The following is a 20202-nucleotide window of genomic DNA, read 5'->3' as shown; positions in this document are numbered from 1 at the left end:
ATAAGGGGAATGCAGAGACAGGCTACAAGTGTCTTAGGTTCAAGTTAGACAACTAATGTCTGGGTTAGTGTTCATGACTTCATGTTTATGTCATCTTAATGGTTAATCTTAATGCACATACATTTTCCGTGCTTTCCAATAGTTTAAAATAGTGTTATTCCTCTGTTAAATAACCTGTTCAATACAAACATGCCACTTGTAAAAATTAAACAACATTTCTGTGAACTGATATTTGTTTAGTGAGCTTATAAGAGGATGTTCCCTGAAAGATTGTAAAATGTCAATGAAGATGTCAGACTTTGTATATTTGTTAATAATTACATACAATACATGGAGTGTGTGTGTGTTCCAAGTGAATCTGCGGCCCCCTGGTGGCCAGTACATAAATGATGTGGCCCCCACCACCATCCAAGTTGCCCATCCCTGATCTAGATGAATGCGACGTAGCAATTCATTTGCCGTTTTATTGTATTTAACGTTGAAATGGCAACAGGTGAGGTAGATGTTGTTGCGGAATTGTTGTCAGGACGACAATTCAGTGAAAAGACGGACATTATAGCCGCCGGGGGGAGGGGGCGGGTGTGTGTGTCTGTTCAGCTCCTGATGTCCGCTGTGACAACCAAACAATGACAACAATGGGCTTGGAAACACTTGGCCATGTTTGACATCATTTTTAACAACTTCAGTACAATTAAACAAGAAAAGATTGTCAAGGATGGCACATGACAAAAGATTGCAGACTTGGCAACTGCAATTTATCAAGGATGGCTCCGAAAGGCCAAAGATTGTTTGAGAACACACATCACATTCAAAACTTTTTAACTGTCTTCCATGAACAGCAAGGACAAATATCTCCTCAGATCAATAACTTAACACTTAACAATGTAGTTCATGAAAACATTCATCCACATTTCAACAGACAAAGACTAGCAAATGCAGCCAAAGATGTTGGAATGTAAAAATTGTACCCACTAGCTTTTAATCTAATCTCAACCTTGTAGGCTTTTACAGTGAGAAGTGTCAGCTGACCAATAATATACAAGAGAGACGATCAAGAAATATGTCATGACTTGCTCAAGGGCATTTCATCTTGTTCATGTAATATTTCCTCCTCTATTCTATCAAAAATGTGATGCTTCAGTGAGGAATGAAATGTACCTGTCATATCATGGCTGTTCAAAAGAGTGGTTGTAATGGCAAACTATGGTTAAAGAAAAAAAGCTTCATCATTTAGGGCAAAAGAATGTAAAATTAATTTCAAATATTGTGGGGTGAAGCTGCTATATTTTAAATTGACCTCTTCTAAAAAGCGTTTGCATGATTACATTTTCTGTTAATATTGTTCAATTTTCCTGATTTTCACAGTGCTTAGCCGTCTAAAATTTCCTTTGTACGGTTTGTGCACAAAATTACAGCCAACCGTGTTATTTCTATCGTCGTAAATAAGCAGCCCCCAGCATTGCTTGGCTGTCCCAGCGGTCTTGGTTGTCATGGAGGCTAACAACTCTCATTACGATCAAACGCAAAAGATGAAGCTCCTCTCTGAGAGAAATAGTGCCAGGAGCAGAGGAGATCAATTAAGGTCAGAGTTTCACACAAAAAGTCCGGATTAGCTGTTTGAAATAAATATATAGCAATGGTTTGAAGAAGCAGTTAATAAAGTGAGTTTTAAAATGTTTTTCATAAACAAGGCGTGAACGCTTTAACAAAGAGGAGAGGGAGCGATACAAGGAGATCAGGGGGCAGTGCAATGAAGGCAATGATAAAATAAAAAATAAAATCACCGATAGATTTACAAGAATCATGACTATTACGTGATGGTTAGGTCCTTTACTGAAACGTAAGAGCTATTTATTGTATTTAAAAACATGGATATGTGATTAAGATAACGTTTTTTATCGATGTATTCCTACAGTGTATTTTTGTTACATTGTCATTATACTATGTATAGTGGAATAAATGTCATTATCACATTATGTCTAGTTTGATTAGTCCTTCCTTCCAAGCACACAGTATTCCTCACACTTATCACTGCGAGGATCAAACCTATAAGAAGCAGTGTGAAATGTGAAGGTGGAGATGTGAACGTGCAAAAAGCTCATTTACAGCATGAGTTTCTTCAGTCCGTATGGCAAATCAAATGTATGAACACACTATGGTATAATATTCATAATGTTGTTTTATGGCTTCTTCTCACATCCTCCATTGCCTACTTTGACATTGTCTAAATATATTCATTGTTTAATAAAAAAATGTAATAGAGAAAAAATAATATCAGTCATATTCCATTGTTTAAAGGTCCCCTATTATACAGTTTTTCATCAATATATTATAGGTCTCAGATATATACAAAACATGTCTCTGAAACACCAAACAGATCATGCATTGCAGCATCCCATAATCCCCTCTGTTTCAGCCCTGTTTCAAAAGTGCTGATTCTCTGTCTGTTACTTTAGATGAAAATAAGGAGCCACTCCCCACCCCCCTCTGAGAGATATTTGGTTAAAAAGAACACTATGGTGCTCTCGGAGGAGATTTAGGTGATAAGGTGGGGGGGGGTGTGTTACCTTGATTGGTTATTGGCTAATGGTTACACAAGCCAAAAAAACGTTATGACATCATAAAGTGGCCAAAATCTGATCAGCTCATTTTCAGACAGGTTTTTATATATAAATGGATCAGGACAAAAAGTGAGCGAATCTTTTTTCCTGAAACTTTCAGAATCTCTTTACACAGAGGGGACACATGGTTATGTATAAAATACATGGAAAAGTGGATTTTGCATAATAGGTCCCCTTTAAGGGTTTTTGCTGTGGTATAATTTTAGTATTGGTACCAAAATACTTTCGACAGGGATCGTATTGCAGTCATAATTTTGGTATTGAGACAATACTAGATGCCGACCTGTCTTTCCAGTGTTTTTCATGGTGGTCTGGTTGGAGGACTCAGTGTTGAACTTGTCAAACACCAGCTCCTGGTACTCCTCCGAAACCAAAGCTCGCTCATCTGTAATGTCCACAGGTGATTGGTTCTTCGCAGAACATTCTGGGTATGCGGCTGCCCATCCTCGAGGTCCATGGTTTCCTGCATTAACAGAAGAAACACCATTTTATAAAGATGCAGATAGAATACAATTTTGTCTAAGGATTTTATATAACACACACCATTTTGAAAACACTGTGACAATATTTCTGCTATAGCAGCGTCCAGTTTTCAATATGACCTTAACGGAAATTGAGGGAAGGGAGACAGAGATTCTTCATATTCATTCAGCTGCAGTGCCCTCTAAACCCCTCCAACAGCTGGGAAAACATGTAAACACAATGAAAATTCATCATCTGGCTACAGGCAATTCCAGCGTTAATTAGTCCATAAAGTCCATATAGGATATAAATATCCAAATGAGGCAGATCCTTCAGTGCTGCACAAACTGAAAGCCTGGAATGGGTACAGAGTTAATGGGGGTCTATTCCTTGGCTCAAATAGGTTTTAAAAAAACAAAAAAAACATTAAACCAAATACGCTATTCAATAGAAAACAGTCCGCTTTAACAATTATTGTGCAGTGTGTGCTCCAAACGAACTTCCTGTAGAATCCCTATTCACTGTCTGCTCTTTTAATCCTCTATCCCCTACAGTGGCGCTTCTACAAAGGAATAATCCACAACCGACAGGGGTCCCCCTTGATCTCTTCTCGGGTACAATGGGCCAATGCAATAACAAAAGCTGAGGGATCAGGGGAACAAGGAAGCATGCATGGATTTTAACTTTTCTGGGTTAACACAATATTCATGATCCCATTCCCTAAAGATATAGGACAACTTGGCTGCTCGTTCGTGAAAAAATACGAGAACCCCACTGTACTAAAACAGGCTGGATCAAGAGTGGCTTTATGTCGTAATGTATAAACACCTTGCAGCCAAAACTAAAGGATTATTTTGAAATGAACACGTCAGCCAAGGAAGGAACATAAAGATGCATGTTGGAGAGCGCAGACACATCAACAGGAATCCCTACATTCATCCCTCCAATGAGAATGCCACGAAGTTAGGAGAAGACATTAAACATGGTGAAGTCCTCAGTGTCTTGGTTCTTATATTTCTTGGATTTGTCCAGTGACTTCAACTAAGATAAATTGCCTTGTAAATACAACCTCAAAGAATATGAGCTGGTGAGGTCTGGATTGCATTTAAATGTTGGTTGAGCTGCATTTCGAATAATGACTCAGTGTTTCCCCTACCATTGTCTTGGAGGGGCGCTGCGCCCCGCCAACGGAGCCCCGCGCCCCCCCTGAAATTCAAGATGTTTAAAAAAAAAAATTATAATTTCTTCTTTTTTTTTTTTTAAATATATATAAATATATATATATAGCACCAAATTGCAACTAATCTATATCTACTGTCACTTTTCACATTGAACATGCGCTCTTTTATTAAATAAACTAAACGCTTTCATTTTAAGTTGTGAGTTTAGTGTTTTTGACCCTAAGAAACACTGATGCATTAATCAATAACAATAATCCACAGCTCCTCTCTCTGCTCCAGAGGATTCAAAATAAATATATCCCAATGCCCCCCCGCTCAGGCAGCACCCCCCCAAAGCAGTAAACCTAGGGGAAACACTGTGACTGCATTAGGAGGTAGGATTATATTTGTCAATCATAGCTTTAGACTTGCGAATATCTCACCAACTAATATGTTATACAATGTCACCTAGCCCATTATGTATGTAATACTATTATTATTATGAGGATAGAAAAGGCTGCATGAGACATAGAAAGCATTTTCTATATATTTGAGCAAATGCTTAGCGTATTCAAATACAAATGTTCTATATAAGAAATCTTCTTAAATGAAATAGAAATAATATATGTGAATACAATACATTTCCTTCAATTATATTTGATCTGTGCTTGCTGAAAAGCTTTCTATACATGTAACCTTGCCATCCACATGGACGTTTTAAGAAGAAATTCAAATCAATTAGGTCTATTAACCAATTGATTAAAGGTTAAAGCGCTGTGAAGTATATAATATATATCAACACCGAATCAAATGACTCCCTGTGATGTAAAAGCTTTGCTACCAAGGCCAGTCTTACTGAGAATCGACAACACAATCAATATAGGAGGTCTAGAGTAAAGAATGGGACATCTAGCAACCTGAATAGAGGCACACATTAGTCTTAGCGGTTGATAGATCAAACTGTAAAGAAATGTTCTGCTCTGTTTCTGTTTAATGTTAAAAAAACAAACAAAGTTATTCTGTTTGGCTTGTGCAGCTCATTTAAATGCCATATCCTACATGAAAAGGGATAATAATTCATTATTTCTGGCCCCGATTCATTGCCATATAATGACATGTTTGGTCCCCTGAACCCATAGAGCTGAAACCGATAAACTCATATCTGTTTTTTGCAGATGAATTGGTGGTGGCCACTGAGTAACAAGAAAAGGCAGAGCTGCAGAAGTATATTAGAGGGAAATATTGTGGAAACATCAATCAATCACAGTTGATACAGTTTGTACAGAATATCAGTATGACAATACGACACCCTCTGTCCTTAGACCCTCACATCGTACAAGGAAAAACTTCCAGAGAAAAACCCCACAGTTTAAAGGGGAAAATGGGAGAAACCTCAGGGAGAGCAACAGAGAAGGGATCCCTCTCCCAAGACGGACAGACATGCAATAGCTGCCGTGTGTAAATCGAAAAGATAATACATTTACAACATAGGTAGACCAAATGTTTGGAAATGCATGTGTCTATAATAAGAAGATGAATCCACGAGGATGTCAACAATCCTGTGGGAGCCATCAGGGAAGTAGTATGATGAGAGTCAGGCAGGACCACAGTGATAGGTTCAGGCACGACTCGAAATCCAGGACTCAGATCATTGTCACCATTACATAGATAATTCACAAGAGAGCACAGACAAGAATCAATCTATCCAATTGTTGCTTATATAATGTGTTTACATATATTTTAAAACATTTACTCTGGACTGGATATGATACTTTTGCAACCTCCCAAATATCAGTATTGATCTCTAGTATCTGTCTGCCACCAATATGAATCAATCATGGCACTTGTATCCCCACACAGTTCCATTACATTTCTCTGTATGTCTCTGAATGTTTCTTTGAAAAACAATAAGAGCTCAGAATGTGCAGGGCTAGCTGATGTGTATGTATACAGTTAAAGTAATACACACCGGAGGCAGTTGTGCAATTGGTTATGACTTACTTCCGTCCCATTTGTGTTCACAGAAAAATTCCTTTTGGCAGAGCTGTCTGAGACACAATGCCTCCAGTTGCTTTGAACATTTACCACTCCCCTAACAGACAGAGTTTGCTATGTGGGCTACCAGCAATAAAAAACACTGAGAACTATTCAGGTTCTCCAGTGGGCAGTTTCAACCCCAGTTTCTTGTTTTCTTCTTTCTTCTCTTAAGTGAATTGCGGCAAACTACAAAAAAACTTTTGAGAAGTTAAGGGGACATAAACGGGCTTCATAGAGTTAACACTATTCATAGTGAAATAAATGGAGTGTACTGAAACCACTAAAATGTTTCAAAGGCTTGTTTTATTCAAATTGTAACTAGAGGAAATTGTAATCTTTAGCTAATTTTCCATTAAAACACACATTACAACCCATTTACTGCTGGAGAGATAATTCTGCCTTTCAAGAACATAAAGGGAGGAGCAGCTCTAAAATCAGATAAGTGAGGGTTGCACAGCAGTCGATTAATCTGTCTCATTGCCATCCATCAGAATGACTATAATCCTAGTGGTAAAGCCTTTCACATAGCAGCCATGCCACTCTATACGGCTGAGGTGAACAAATAAAAAAATAAGTACAGGTTTAAAAGTGTTGATTGATTTATCAAAGACATTATCCTCCACATTTGCAGCTACATTCAGCATAGGGCTTGGAGAGAACGGCTCACACACACACACACAGGTCTTCACAGCACACTTATTCTGATGAAAATCTTTATAGGTGTTATTGGGTAATTCACACGCTATGATGATCGTTTTATATACCTATATATTAAGTAAAGAACTATAAACTAAACTATATTTATTGACATAGATGAGCGAGTTGCACTGATCTCACCTCACATTCAAGGAGTAAACAATATCGAGCTGAATTAAGCTGTACCTATTGTTGCTCAGGAAACTGTTGAATCTGAGCAATAAAATCGCCCTGCACCAAATCCTACCTCTGTGAAGCTTGTTCTATATATTGAGACAGTGGCTGCTAACTGCAATATTGTTGTAATAAGTGCGTCATTTGTAATCTCTGGTGTAAAGGATTCACAAAACGTGCCATTTTCACTGTGTGGAAAAATAACTATATACTGTAGGTATCAATATTATAAGTCAAATTTGATCAGATGTTACAGCATCAAAACAGGCATCAGTACAAATACAACAATATCCTCAGTAAGAGATCTTCATTAGGTTTGATAGTCAAATGCCTAAAACCTAAATGTACATCCTGTCTTTACAAAATGCTTAGTCTTCACCGCTTCACTGCTTTTATCAGTTTCAGTAATGCTCTGCATGCTTTAGAGTGTTTTGATCAATACCAGCAAGGGTTAAGTGACAAACGTCACATTTACATCAATATTTTTGACAAAAGCACAAATGTCTTCATTTTGTAATTTATGATCTATGCTGGAAGTAAGAGGAGTGACATTTACCAAGTCCATACTGTTCGTGAATCCGACCTGTTCTGGTTCACTTCTGTGAGATGCGACAGCACTCTTGTTTTAAGTAAAACAGGCACATGTTTCTCTCAATCTGCCACTTTCAGTTCCAGGCGTCATCCCATTAACCTTGGGATAAACAGCCGTGCCTGTGCTACCATGGCAATGCTGACAGAATGGCAATTGCCTTGTCATTTCCGTTTTGTCCCTCTGAGAGAAAGCATCCATGCTGTATGCCGCCTGGCAGAACTCCCAGAATTGGCACACTAGCCAAATCTACGCTGATCAGTCCATATGTATGAGTGGCACTGACAACATAACATGGACAGCAGATATAAGACACCGTCTGCAGCACTGAGAGGGGTCATAATAGTTGTGGCAGTTGGAGCGGTGGAAAATGAGATCAAAGCTGTGTATGCTGCAGAATCCATTCAGTGAATGCAGGAGCATTGGATTACATTTTGAACAACATTCCTGCTGTCAGTTTCAATATGCTGATAACACTCCAGATGGTGGAGACACAGGCATTGAAGCACTCGGGAGTATTAAATGTCCAGGTTAGACAACTGATGAGCTGAGGGCTTGTACAATGTAGGCACGGGCCAGGAAAGTCAACCAAGACTGTAATCAGTCTTCTGATGACCAGCAGAGATATTATTTTTCTTATGTTGGCCAGGAACACCTACTGTGAGGGGTATCTTAAATCTTTAAAATCATTTTATAATAATACTCGATAACCGACTTCAGGAAAATTGCTAAGATCCAAGAGTCAGATGAGAAGAAGTGTTGAGATGATTACAGAGGTTAAAAAAAATACACTTAGGTAGCTACATTATTTGGCAGAAGAAGAAATAAAGCAGGCCAACAATGTAGCATCTAATATCAGCTTACAGCCAGACCCCTGGTTCAACTTTGACATTTTATATATACTTTTTTCCACTCTCAAGGGAAATTAAGCATCATTGATGGTGTGCTTCATTTTGGTTTTATCGAAATGTCAAATGGTAGCTTATCTGGTAAAGCTGATAGCTTGTTTACAACCTGTATGATCATTTGCTCCCATTTGTTGTCCTGTTGGACCAATCTTTAGCGACGTCACCGCATTAGGGGGGGACCTGTGGCTACTTTGGTGACCATGTTATCATAACTGATATAAACAGAACCAAGCTTGTGCCGTCATAAAACATGTTGTTTTTACTTTTTTAAAGAAGGTAATAACAAACTCAGATCAATTGGAAAGTGTATCTTTGGATTTATCTGATCTCTTCGGTCAAGATGAGAACCTTCTACTGTATATCATCAGCGCGTGTACCAGCCATGGGATATTTGGGGCTGAAAAAGATTACAATACATTATGTTTAATCTCCATTTTACCAGATTGACACTGAGATATTTCTGCTGGACCAAAAGTTGAGGACTGACCTAACAGACGGACGGAAATTGCCACCCTCATAGTCATGCTGCTGGCACAGTGCGAGCTTTGTCATTTTTTCTCAGATAAGCAAGAAATTCATAAGCATTGTGCCTCAAACCTTTTTACAATAAAATACTCCTGATAAATGTTTATACACCTACCCACAGCAGTACAGAATAATTAAATATGGACTTTGCACATTGTGTGGAGCCATTACTGTATATGTGGATAGCATTCAAAATGAACTCTTAGGCATGGTAATTCCACGGTACCAACACAAGCAAATTTCAGTTCTATCCTATCTGTTGTAAACTGCAATACCAGAGCCCCTTTGCACAAAACAAACCGACAGACTTTGTCCCTTCCTCCAGTATCACTTCGTTCCACTGTCACTGTGTCCCACAGATCTCTTTACATGCTTCCTGGCAGCTCTGTGACCTAATGGCTGGAAAGTGTTGAGGGAACGGGAGAGAGCTCAGTGCACATCTGAATCGACTGCGAGAAGAAAAGAGAGACTACTGATGCAGTCTACTGAATGATGCCGAGTGTGAGCGTTAAACAATAAAGGTACAGACTCCATACTGCACCAGGTATATCAAGCAAGCAGTGATGGATATGGTTTGAGTCACGAGCTCAGCATTTTAATGTTTCATAATATCTTTGCTTCACTAACTCCTAGAGTGGGGCACAGTCTAGCACTTTTATTTTCTGTCACGTGTTGGGTTCTGGGTATCATTTTTAGATGCACCACAGTAAGAGACTGAATGTAACTAGAATCAAAGTGAGGAAAATAATTGCGGCAAAATTGGTTGAATGACTGTTTCAGAGGTCATGCTGCTAAAACTACAAACTGTTACACCAGAGTGAAATATGTGACTCAACGCCAGTTCAACCAAGAAAAGAGTATTTTGGTGCTGCAATTACTGTAGCATTCAAAAAATGGTGTTCTGTGAACATTCAACATATCCACAGAAATGATACTGAGATGCAAACAAATGAAAAAAAGCTTATTACAATAAATCACCAATGGCAACAATTAGCCCTTTATCTCCTGTGTGTGTGATTTTGTATTTATAGGAACTGTACGGATTTTCTTTTTAGTTTTCTGTAATGGCCGGTCTGCACAAGACGACTCAATTACCAGTGAACCATGCAGTTAAAAAAACACAATACCTTCAGTGTGGGTGTTGGTAGGCTTCAAAGACAAGTGATGGACTATGCTACAGTGAATAATTGTTACCAGGGATTATAAACATTTAAGTAATTTGCAGAGACTGCTCTGGTGCATTTGAAAGCTTTTTCTTAACATTGTTTAACATCCACTTCTCAGAATAGATGTGAAGGACCAGGGACGTAAATGTATCAAGGCAGTTTGCAGGATTGAAAAAAGGCATTGGGTCACTGTGGGGGCCACAGAGGGTGATGCATGAGTGAGTCTTCAGTCACACTTCACCAAATGAAAGGTGTGTTTACTTGACCTTGTCAGTTCTGACGTGTACAAAGAGACAAATGCAAGAGGCAAGCAAGTAAGCACACCATCAAATAAGATATTCTTTATTTGTAGAGATTGGCAATACAATTAGAAAGTTGAGAAAAATAAAAAAAATGTGGTCTGTTGAAAATCGGAGAAGAATAATCTGCCCCAACAAGAAGATAGCCATGTTTCTTGAATATTGATTGAAATGATAAGTCATTAATACAAATCATTTGACTTTTCCGAAGAATAAAAAGTAATTTAATAGATAGCAAATGCTGCATTAAAGCACGTGTGGCCTGGCCAGGGAGGTAGTCTATAACGAAAATACCATGAGTCTCTCTACAGTATGATAATAAAAGAGTGCAACAGCAAAAAATGCAATCTATAATTGATCAAAAAATGTACACTGCATTTCTCGACAGACTTTATCCTTTTATCTGCCAAACCGTTCAACCTTTATCCTTTGTAGCCTTTTCAAAACACTTTAATATCTGGTAATAAACATGATAAATACTTCCCCCGTACAGAAATGATAACTTTCCATCATTGTATCCAGAACCACTACAACATCAGCATCCTTAAAGTTACCACAGACACCAACTGTGACAGGTGATTAACGGCCTAGCTGTTCTGGGAGATCTGAGAGCTCGCAGGAGGTTCAGATAAGGCAACTACTTTCAGCCAGCGTGTGACGCTAAAGCAAAAGTGACACAAAAGCAGACAAGATCCAATGGATCATCAATAATCCTCTGCTATCTCAAACATCAAAATGAAACTCCACAAGAGTCATTTTGAAGTTGCACTCCTTTTTGCTGATGCTGCGGGTCACTTACTGAACCCTGTTATACGAGTTCAAATTGTTTTTTTTTACATACCATTACATTACATGTCACTTGTTAGACGCTTTTATCCAAAGCGACTTACATACATTCAGTACTGTGGACAATCCCCACAGGAGCAGTTTGGGGTGAAGTGTCTCAGGGACACAACGACATGCTGACTGCAGTGGGACTCAAACTTGCTACCCCCTGATTCGAAGTCCAGCACACTATCCACTGAGCTACAGCCGCCCCCAGGGAGTCAGTGGGCTTACATGTTGTTGATGGCGGACATGATAATGCACAAGTTTTGTGTCCTTTTGAATTATGAGTCAGATTTCAGGGCCTCAAACTGCTTCCAGGGGTGGTCCGAAGCGGTACTTCACTTAGACATTTATCTGCTTTATTAGTCCAGAAGATATGCATTTAAGCAGAAATTGATATGAACTCCCACAACGTAGCCACAAAGGATCAGACTGATCACAGTGCTCATTTCAATAGAGGCGATAAAGCAAACCAGTGTCAGGAAAAATCTTTTCTACTTCTAGCAGTTTCTCTCCAGCATTTCATGGCAATCTAATGGCCAATTAGCAGGATTGAAGCCAAATGTTGTAAAGAAAGAAGTGGAGGTTAAATGTCTTATCTCCCGGGGAGTTAATAATCACTCTCTAAGAGTGTGATGAGGCCGTAACATGGAGTTATGATGGGACGAAGCTTAGCGAAAGCAAGTTCATAAGCCAAGTCAATGTGTTTTTTGAGAAATATCTGTGGGACAGGGACATAAAAAAAAGGTTTGAACCCTATCACCCGCACATACTGTACACTACAATGTTTACTACAGTAATTAACTAAAATAACTGCGTTGTAAGGGAATGTTAATGCCAAACTGTGGCTGTGAAATTATTTATATTTACGCTCCCAACGATTATGAAAGCAAGATAATAAATATAAAACAATTATTGTGTCGCGTATGTTTTGTAAAGATGCTCTTGTGTTATGATATATACAATGCACTACTGACATGTAGATCACACAATGTTCTTCCATATTTCAAAGCCAAGGAGTAATCCTGTAAAATCTTCCCATCATTGACCAAAATAATCTTGATTTTTCCCATAATCAAGCTGCTATGTGCCATACCCTTTTAAATGCAGTAAATAGCTATAAAAGATAACACAGATAAAGGACTCTGTACTCACAAGACTACAAAGTGAGTTTCAGGTTGCAAGTGTGCAGTATAAAGATAGTTTGGATGTGTAAACATTTGTCAAACAAAGATGAGTAAATACTGATTTAACTTGGTTTCTTTGACTGACTGGGTGTATTACAGCACTTTCCAGAAGGAGATTGAGGCCCCGCTCACACGGGACCGTTTGCGTTTATGCACAGTATGCGTATTCAAAAAAAGTCTTCCGTTCACATGCATTTGTTTCATTTAACGTGTCTGTTCAAACGAGGCCGCTGGAAACGCTGTAGTACATATGCTGGGACTGTAAGTGGCGCTGTAACTTCCGCCAAAATACACCAAAAGCCGCGAAGAAGAGCAACCGAGCAGCCCGCTGCAATGTTGCCATGGCTACCCTTCTGTTTAAGCCCCGAAACTGAAACTGCACCTAAATGTAAGCAAAAACGGTAGACATTTGAAAATAATGAGAAAATGTTTGAATAGTAAATAATTACCACAACTTGAAAAGGACATTACTAATCAGCGTCTTTTAGTATAAATCCAGTTATAGTGAGAATATTTAAAAGGGAGATTATTATTGAAAAGATGGTAACAAGTTAAATAACTTGATAAACACATTCTGTACTTGACCACCAGTGGACTTTTAATTCAAACTCAAAGTAATGTCTTAAATAAGTATCCTCAGAATTTGTGAGAGTCTGAAGAAATTGGATGTCATCATTTACTTATATTGAGGGACACATTTTCATATTTGGTTGCAAATCATTCTGCAATCCATGTCTGAAAACTCCAACTCATTAACAAAAGCAGACCTGGTGATACTCTGCCAGACTTCTACTACTACAGACATTTTCACTTCTTCCTTGTTTCAGTAGCGTTTGACTAGTCTTTTCAACAGCTAGTTAAAAGGCATGCTCATTTGGACTGAGGTCAAATAACTTGGCCAGTCAATAGCACTCTACTGTTTGACCATAAAAAGAATAGTTGCCGCTCTGGTCTTTTAGGACCATTGTTAGGCTCCACGGTCCTTTTGAAGGGTAATTTAAACAAAGGGCTACCAAGTCCTACACTGTTCATCCAACATGTACAAACCATAAAGAATCCTTTAAGCTGAAAGTTACTGCTAGTTTTTAAACCCAATGTACTGGAGAGCACAGCCAAAACTAATTGTAAACTGTCCTGATACTGTCTGACTGCACTGCACATTTTCATAAAATATAAGTCAGTTCCAATTGTTAGGTTACATAACGGTCTCTTTGAGGCGTTATCTTAACCCAGACATGTTTCATTATGCAATTAACAGTGTGACCTCATACCCCTCACTCCACCCGCCCATTCAAGATCCGGTCTTTGCTTCCAGCCCATGTCTGCAAGAGAGGGTGGAGGAAAAGACAAACAATCCATCCGTTATATACAATGTGCCTCAGCAAATGCTTTAAAAGACAAAGGGCCCTTAATAGTTAGCTACTGACCCTTAAATATACTGCCATTTCCAAGCTGACTAACATTAAACAGTAATGGCAAGCAAGCTTTGATATCTTTAAAACATGAATGCATCAAGCATTGCAAAGACATTAAATATTGAGTAGTTGATTAGGCGCTTATATGAGACCTTTGGGAAAACTGTGCATTCCTGCAAGTACAGGAAGTACCAGAATCATATTAATTTAAAAATATTTAAAATATATGTATTCATTAGTTATATACATTTAAAATAACGTTTCAATATGCTCTATGTATGTAGGTGTGGCTAACCATAAGCATTGATTTCAGGTGGTCTTGCCGAGTTCTGAGAAGTAGGCAACTGATAAGGATGGCGCCACAGCCGTCTCAGAGCCTGAGCTCAATCTTTAATCAGGGGTCATTGTGTTCCACAAAGTGGCCCCAAACACATAAAAGCAGGTAGAGGAAATGGTAAATCATACAGGCATTGGGGTCTAATTGGCCACCAGAATGAGCTCCAGCCAAAATATTGTTTTCCCTTGGCGCTATCTGCTTCCATCTCGTGGACTTTCATAGAAACTGTGGCTTCCTGTTCTTGGGTGTTGGCCGCTGCATAAGTACAACATCCCCCTAGTCTGTAAAAATAATCTCCAGGACCTTGTTTAAAGAAAACGAGGGACAGAAATACATTCTGTCCCCATGAGGAAGAGCTTCCCCTACAATTCAAAAACGTTAACAGTTTCCTCTTCAATATGGCAAGGAGCCAAGATGCATACAAATGCTAAACACTTCTGTAAGGATCTCTGAATACTTAACACACAATAAGCCACAAAGACAATATATTACAATGTAAAATGAATTCTTATGAACTTGCATCACCCACGTACTGTGATACACAGAGCTACAGAATGGTGCATGTGTGAGAAGCACATAAAGCAAGACTAGAAACTAAAACTAAAAACAATCAGCAATTTAACATTCATATTTGATGCCCTAACTTGACTTGACCCCTCGGTGCGTTTGTGAAAGCAGGTCCGAATAAGACCCCTCAGGCTCAGTCAGACTCACTCTGAGCTGCACATCTTTACTCCTGAATACAATGGGTGTTACACAAGTAACAATATGAAGCATGCTGGAGGAAGACGGGATGATGCAGGTCACCGGCATCCCTCCACATATCCCTGTTTGTCTGTTCTGCCTCACAGCACAGCTGCTGTTCTGGGGCAGGTGATTGTAGAAGAGGCAGCAGGTGGCCAGCTCGCTCCCTCAGATCAAACAGCTGCACCCTGCAGTATCTTTTAAACAAAATGTCCTAAGAACCAATTAGCTTAAGTTCGATTTAAACTATGAGCAAAATAGACTTGGGTGTGACCTATGTGTTTAAACTTCACTGTTTAGACTAGATCTAGTGTTTTGATTGATTTTGAAGATCCTATATGGCGAAAGTGAGGTATTTGTCTGGTGTTAAGGGCGGGGTTACAGTGAAGCAGGTTTATCCGACAGTTCTAGCTTCTCTGTCATGTGCCTCTATCATTGTACAAACATGAATGATGATTAGATATCAAAATAAATACCTGCTAACCACTGTTTGCTCCACTCGGCTCTGATACCAACCAGTGAACCAAACCCATTCACTTAGGCTGCTTGCTGTTTTACCATTCCCCCCCTGTTAGTCTTAAAATATTTATCATCAAGGAGTTCCAGTGAGCAGACAGCTCAAACCTCTCACCCCCTGATAATGTAGATTTTCTAAGCTCATTTTCCCCCCAAAAAATCAACAAAAAAACAGCAAGACCAAGGTCTTTCCATTTATTTTTGCTGCATGAAAACAAGCATTTTTAGGGTACAGCCCAGTTTGTTGATCCAGGGTTAGGCTATAAACGCCCAACATGTTTAGTCTCTTATAGTATATTTCCTGCAGTAACTATTGCAGAATTATTATATGTTTGGTATATTGTTTAATAGTAACAGGATGCAATTTTGAGTGATGACAATTTCAACGTATTCACTTTATGTGATTTCAACTCAGTTTTAGTCAATGGAAAACGTAAGCATCATATTTTTTGATGGAAAAGAGTGCAACTTGTTTAAAACAAGGCGTGAAGAGACACAAACTGATCATAGAGTCTTTGTTGGTATGAGTTCTTTGAAGAAGGCCCAGTACAACAGGACCCTTAGTTGTGGATTAAATCTGATTAAATTGTGTAGCACTCTCAATTTAAACACTGAACATTGGTTATAAAAGCGGTAGTGTTTTAAGTTAACAGATCTGTTCATTATTTTTGTGCATCCACTGTGTCAAAAGATAACCTCCATACAAATAAGCATCTCCAACAGGCTACAAAGCCCCCATAACAAAGATTCATGTATGTAATCAAACAATCATCTGTTGCAGTGAAAAACTGACCAGTAACTGCAATTTGGCCTAAAAAAAGACACTGAATAAATAATGCATGACTCCTAGGGGGAACTACACAGGATGGAGTGATACTATTCTAAACTTCTGGGTATTTACAAATCCATTTACACATGTAAAGTGTCAATGATGGAAGTTGTCTGATGTTGTAATGAAATGGTGTCTTATACCATCAGTATGCAGTAGATGAATGAAACTAAAAACAGTCCCATTGAATTCGCTGTAACGCTTAAATTATTGGTATGTTTAGCTTTGTTTTTTGTATTCTTTGTAATTGTATAATCCTGAATAGCTTTAGGCTGTGTCTTAATGTATTATCAGTTGTTGTAACATTTCTGTATTCCTGTTATTACATCAATTATCAAAACAGTAGCAAAATAAAAATAAAAGCAATTTCTAATAATAATAATAATAATAATATCAAGCAGAATAAACGAGGCAAAACAGAAGAAATGTAACTTTGTTTGAAGGATAAAAAAGGTAAGGACGATTTTTACCTTACCTGTAACAACTGTTTCAGTAACAGTATCTTAGGCAAACGTAACTTTGTTTAACAAATCATCTCGTCGAGCTCCACTGAGTTTGGATTCAAAAGTACTATATTTGTTATAGAAGATAAAACACTACACTTTCCTCCCATTTCAATTAGGATTGAAAACCGCATGCGTGTTTGGCTAATGACAGAGGAGAAGAGGTTCTGCATAATTGGAGTAAATACAGTAAGTAAATACATCCTTTTTCAATTAAACATCATAGTTGCTTTTCCACACATTTAAAAGTAGTTTTTCCTCCAAAGCATAAAAGAGCTTTGGGGTTTTGCCCTATTTGTGTATCAGTGCACATTGACGCCAATCCAACACCGCATCAGTGCAAGGAAACCTCTTGCTAATTGTAAACAGGAGGGAGAGGTGAGCACTCTGCCGAGCAGAACACAGATCTCTCCTCTGTAGAGCCGCAAAGTGAAACACTGATTAGTGACGCTACATTACTCCGCTTTGTCCAAGGGCAACTGTTTCATATCAGCTAACTGTCGGAAGCACAGACGCTAACCTCAGCAGTCATAAATGTCCTGCAGCTGGTCGTGTGATGGACGTTTTAATATAAGAAATAGCAATTGTATTCAAATCACAGTCAATATTGTATTAAGGAATAATTAGTGGGTACTTCCGCAGTTATTAAAATGGGAGATAGGATATTGCCATGTGTGATGAAATCTTTACAATATGTATTTATTTATTTGTTACTCAGAGGAAACAACAAATATGTTGCTTTAAAATGAACCAATAAGGCCCCTTGAGACTGTGCACGCACACACACACACCAAAAGTATAACATAATCCACCTTTAATTTGACACATCTCTCTTTCCATCTAGTTCTATTGTTACGCTTCTCTTCAGTTCGCAGTGCACCTTATCTCACTCTCAGCCATCACCTCTTCCTGAGCTCCCTTACCCTCATGCATTTAAGCAGCTACATCAATTGGTTTAATTATCTCTTCGGCTCTAGAAAATTCGACTAAGCTATGAACTTCCATACCTGACTATAAGAGAAAGCACACTCTTTCTCAGCTCACTGGTGAGAGTCATTAAATCATTTAAGCCCAATTCGGTTTAAGCGCAAACCTTAGTGTCTAGAAGATTTTCTCTTCGTCTTGTGTCAATCTTATCTATGCATTTAGCTTTAGTAGAGGGAAATGCATATCATGATCATGATATTATGTTTTAGTTCAAAAAGGCATATTTTTTTTCATGGTCCAAATCTCTGCTTGCTACTTTACTTTATTCAAGCCGAATGACAAACCTGACTATTGCTTACTGCCCTGTTTCCTACAGATCTGAAGGGATGTACTTGCACACTAGAGCTTTGAAGTAACTGCTAACATCAGCCTGCTAAAATCCCAATGTTAAGCAGGTATAATATTTACCATATTTACCATCTGAGCTAAATACAAATAATGGATTATGACAATGGAGTTGGAATTTGTCTGTGTGGTTTTAGAGGAAAAGTAAAGCAATCACCACCGTATCCCAACGGAAATGTGTATACTGACTTTCATGGCTAACCAACAGATGTGGAGACATTTTACTTGGAGGGAAAATCAGGGGATCACAAAAGCATGCAGGAGTCGTCCTCATGCCACCATGGACATGTGTATGACATTTCATGGCAATCCATCCATGAGATATTTCAGTCTGGACCACAGTGGTGAAACAGCAGGCAGTCACGCAGGGCCATCCCCATAGTCGTGCAGCTAGCATGGCTAAAATGCCAAACACATCCCAAACATGACAGAACCAATCGAGTCCCCATTGTTGCATAAAGCAGCTGGACAGCAGACAGGGAGGGCAGAGTGAGCGGCATTAGATGCCTGCCAGAGGGCACTCGTCCCCTTTACTGAGGGACGACGGAAGGCATGAGGATGAGTTGACTGTGGGTCACTGCAGAGCAATAAACCAGGACAGGCATACGGGGACAGGCAGGCTGCTGTCTCCTGGGGGACAGAGGTTGAGAGACACACAGGGGCCTCTCACTTACCTGCCTGTCACAGCGTCAGGATGGCCTCCCAGCATGAGGTCACCACAAAGCAGACCATTAGCCACAGTCAGCAGGTAGAGGTGAAAGATCTCCACCCACACTGTGAACCCTCAGATGACATGTTATCTGGTATTTTATTTTGCCAGCCTGTACATGTTATTTTGCAAAAGCTGCTATTTCGATTGTTTGGACCTACGGTGCCAATTTTACACTGCAAGTGTGAAAACCGGCAAGTGTCTCAATAATCCTCCCTAAATTGCCCATGTTATAACAGCTTATCTCCTCTCACGGTAGTTAAATTTATACTGTGCAATACAAACAACATGTCTTCTTCACGATATGTGTGGAGAACACAGGTTGTGTCTAATATTAGTTATCATTTTCAATATTGGATTCAGATTGACATTGAGAGGGGAGGAGTATGCGATGTAAATTCAGATTTTCATCTTTCATCAAAGTGGAGATCAGCGCTGCAAATCACATGTACACAAGCTGTCTGGGACTGATACGGAGCTCCATGCGCGGCCCTGACATTGTAATTATCTTCCAAAGGCTTATGAGCTATTCTATTCCTCTATTAGTTGAAACAGAAATACACAAATGTGCACAACACAGGTTAACACAGTAGAACAGAGACTGAATAAGAAAATATGTAAAACTGACAATTAAATAAAAAATCTTCCAATAGCTTTTCCTAGAAGAACTACTTAAAGCAAAGTATTTTCACTCGGTGAAGGATAAGATTGATGAAAATAGAGTAAGGTGTTGAAGGCTTAGCAAACTCCCATTGAACCAAGTGAAAAGTCCTCATCGTCTCCTTAATTCACCATTACTTCTTAATCACAGTTCAGCTGTGTCATTGGCTAGATGACACAGCTGAACGGTTGTCTATAGCAAAAGTTTGGATGATGGTGGTGGCTATATAGCCAAGGTCAGAAAGTCTCCACATTTAATATGTGCCTTCCTCTTTGTTGAATGAACTCTCTGCAGTGAGATCGCGACTGAATACAGAAAAGTCCAAGTCAATCCAGCCATTAGTGTGAGATACGCTGGCAACAGACTAAAACAGAAAGTCAGAGGCCATCTTAACTTCACTTATTTTTCGAAGCACGTAAGCATCAACTGTAGCTGCATTATCTTTCCATTTCGCACCTGTGCACTCTAACTTAAGGTTTGACTAAGCAGACATTATTAAATGGA

At 38.9% G+C, this 20202-nt stretch overlaps 1 protein-coding gene across 1 annotated transcript in view; it reads right to left on the bottom strand.

Annotated features, from left to right (window-relative positions):
- ca16b (carbonic anhydrase XVI b) overlaps positions 1-20202 on the bottom strand; it is a 95498-nt gene that overhangs the window by 43932 nt on the left and 31364 nt on the right. The window contains exon 3 of the mRNA XM_034138920.1: positions 2905-3084. Within this exon, the coding sequence (XP_033994811.1) occupies positions 2905-3084 (180 nt within the window). The remainder of the gene's footprint in view (positions 1-2904; positions 3085-20202) is intronic.

This window comes from Trematomus bernacchii, unplaced genomic scaffold (genome assembly GCF_902827165.1).
Source record: "Trematomus bernacchii unplaced genomic scaffold, fTreBer1.1, whole genome shotgun sequence".
Taxonomy (NCBI): Eukaryota; Metazoa; Chordata; class Actinopteri; order Perciformes; family Nototheniidae; genus Trematomus; species Trematomus bernacchii.
The sequence above is the reverse complement of the archived record's forward strand: the minus strand, read 5'-3'. Positions and strand labels throughout refer to the sequence as shown.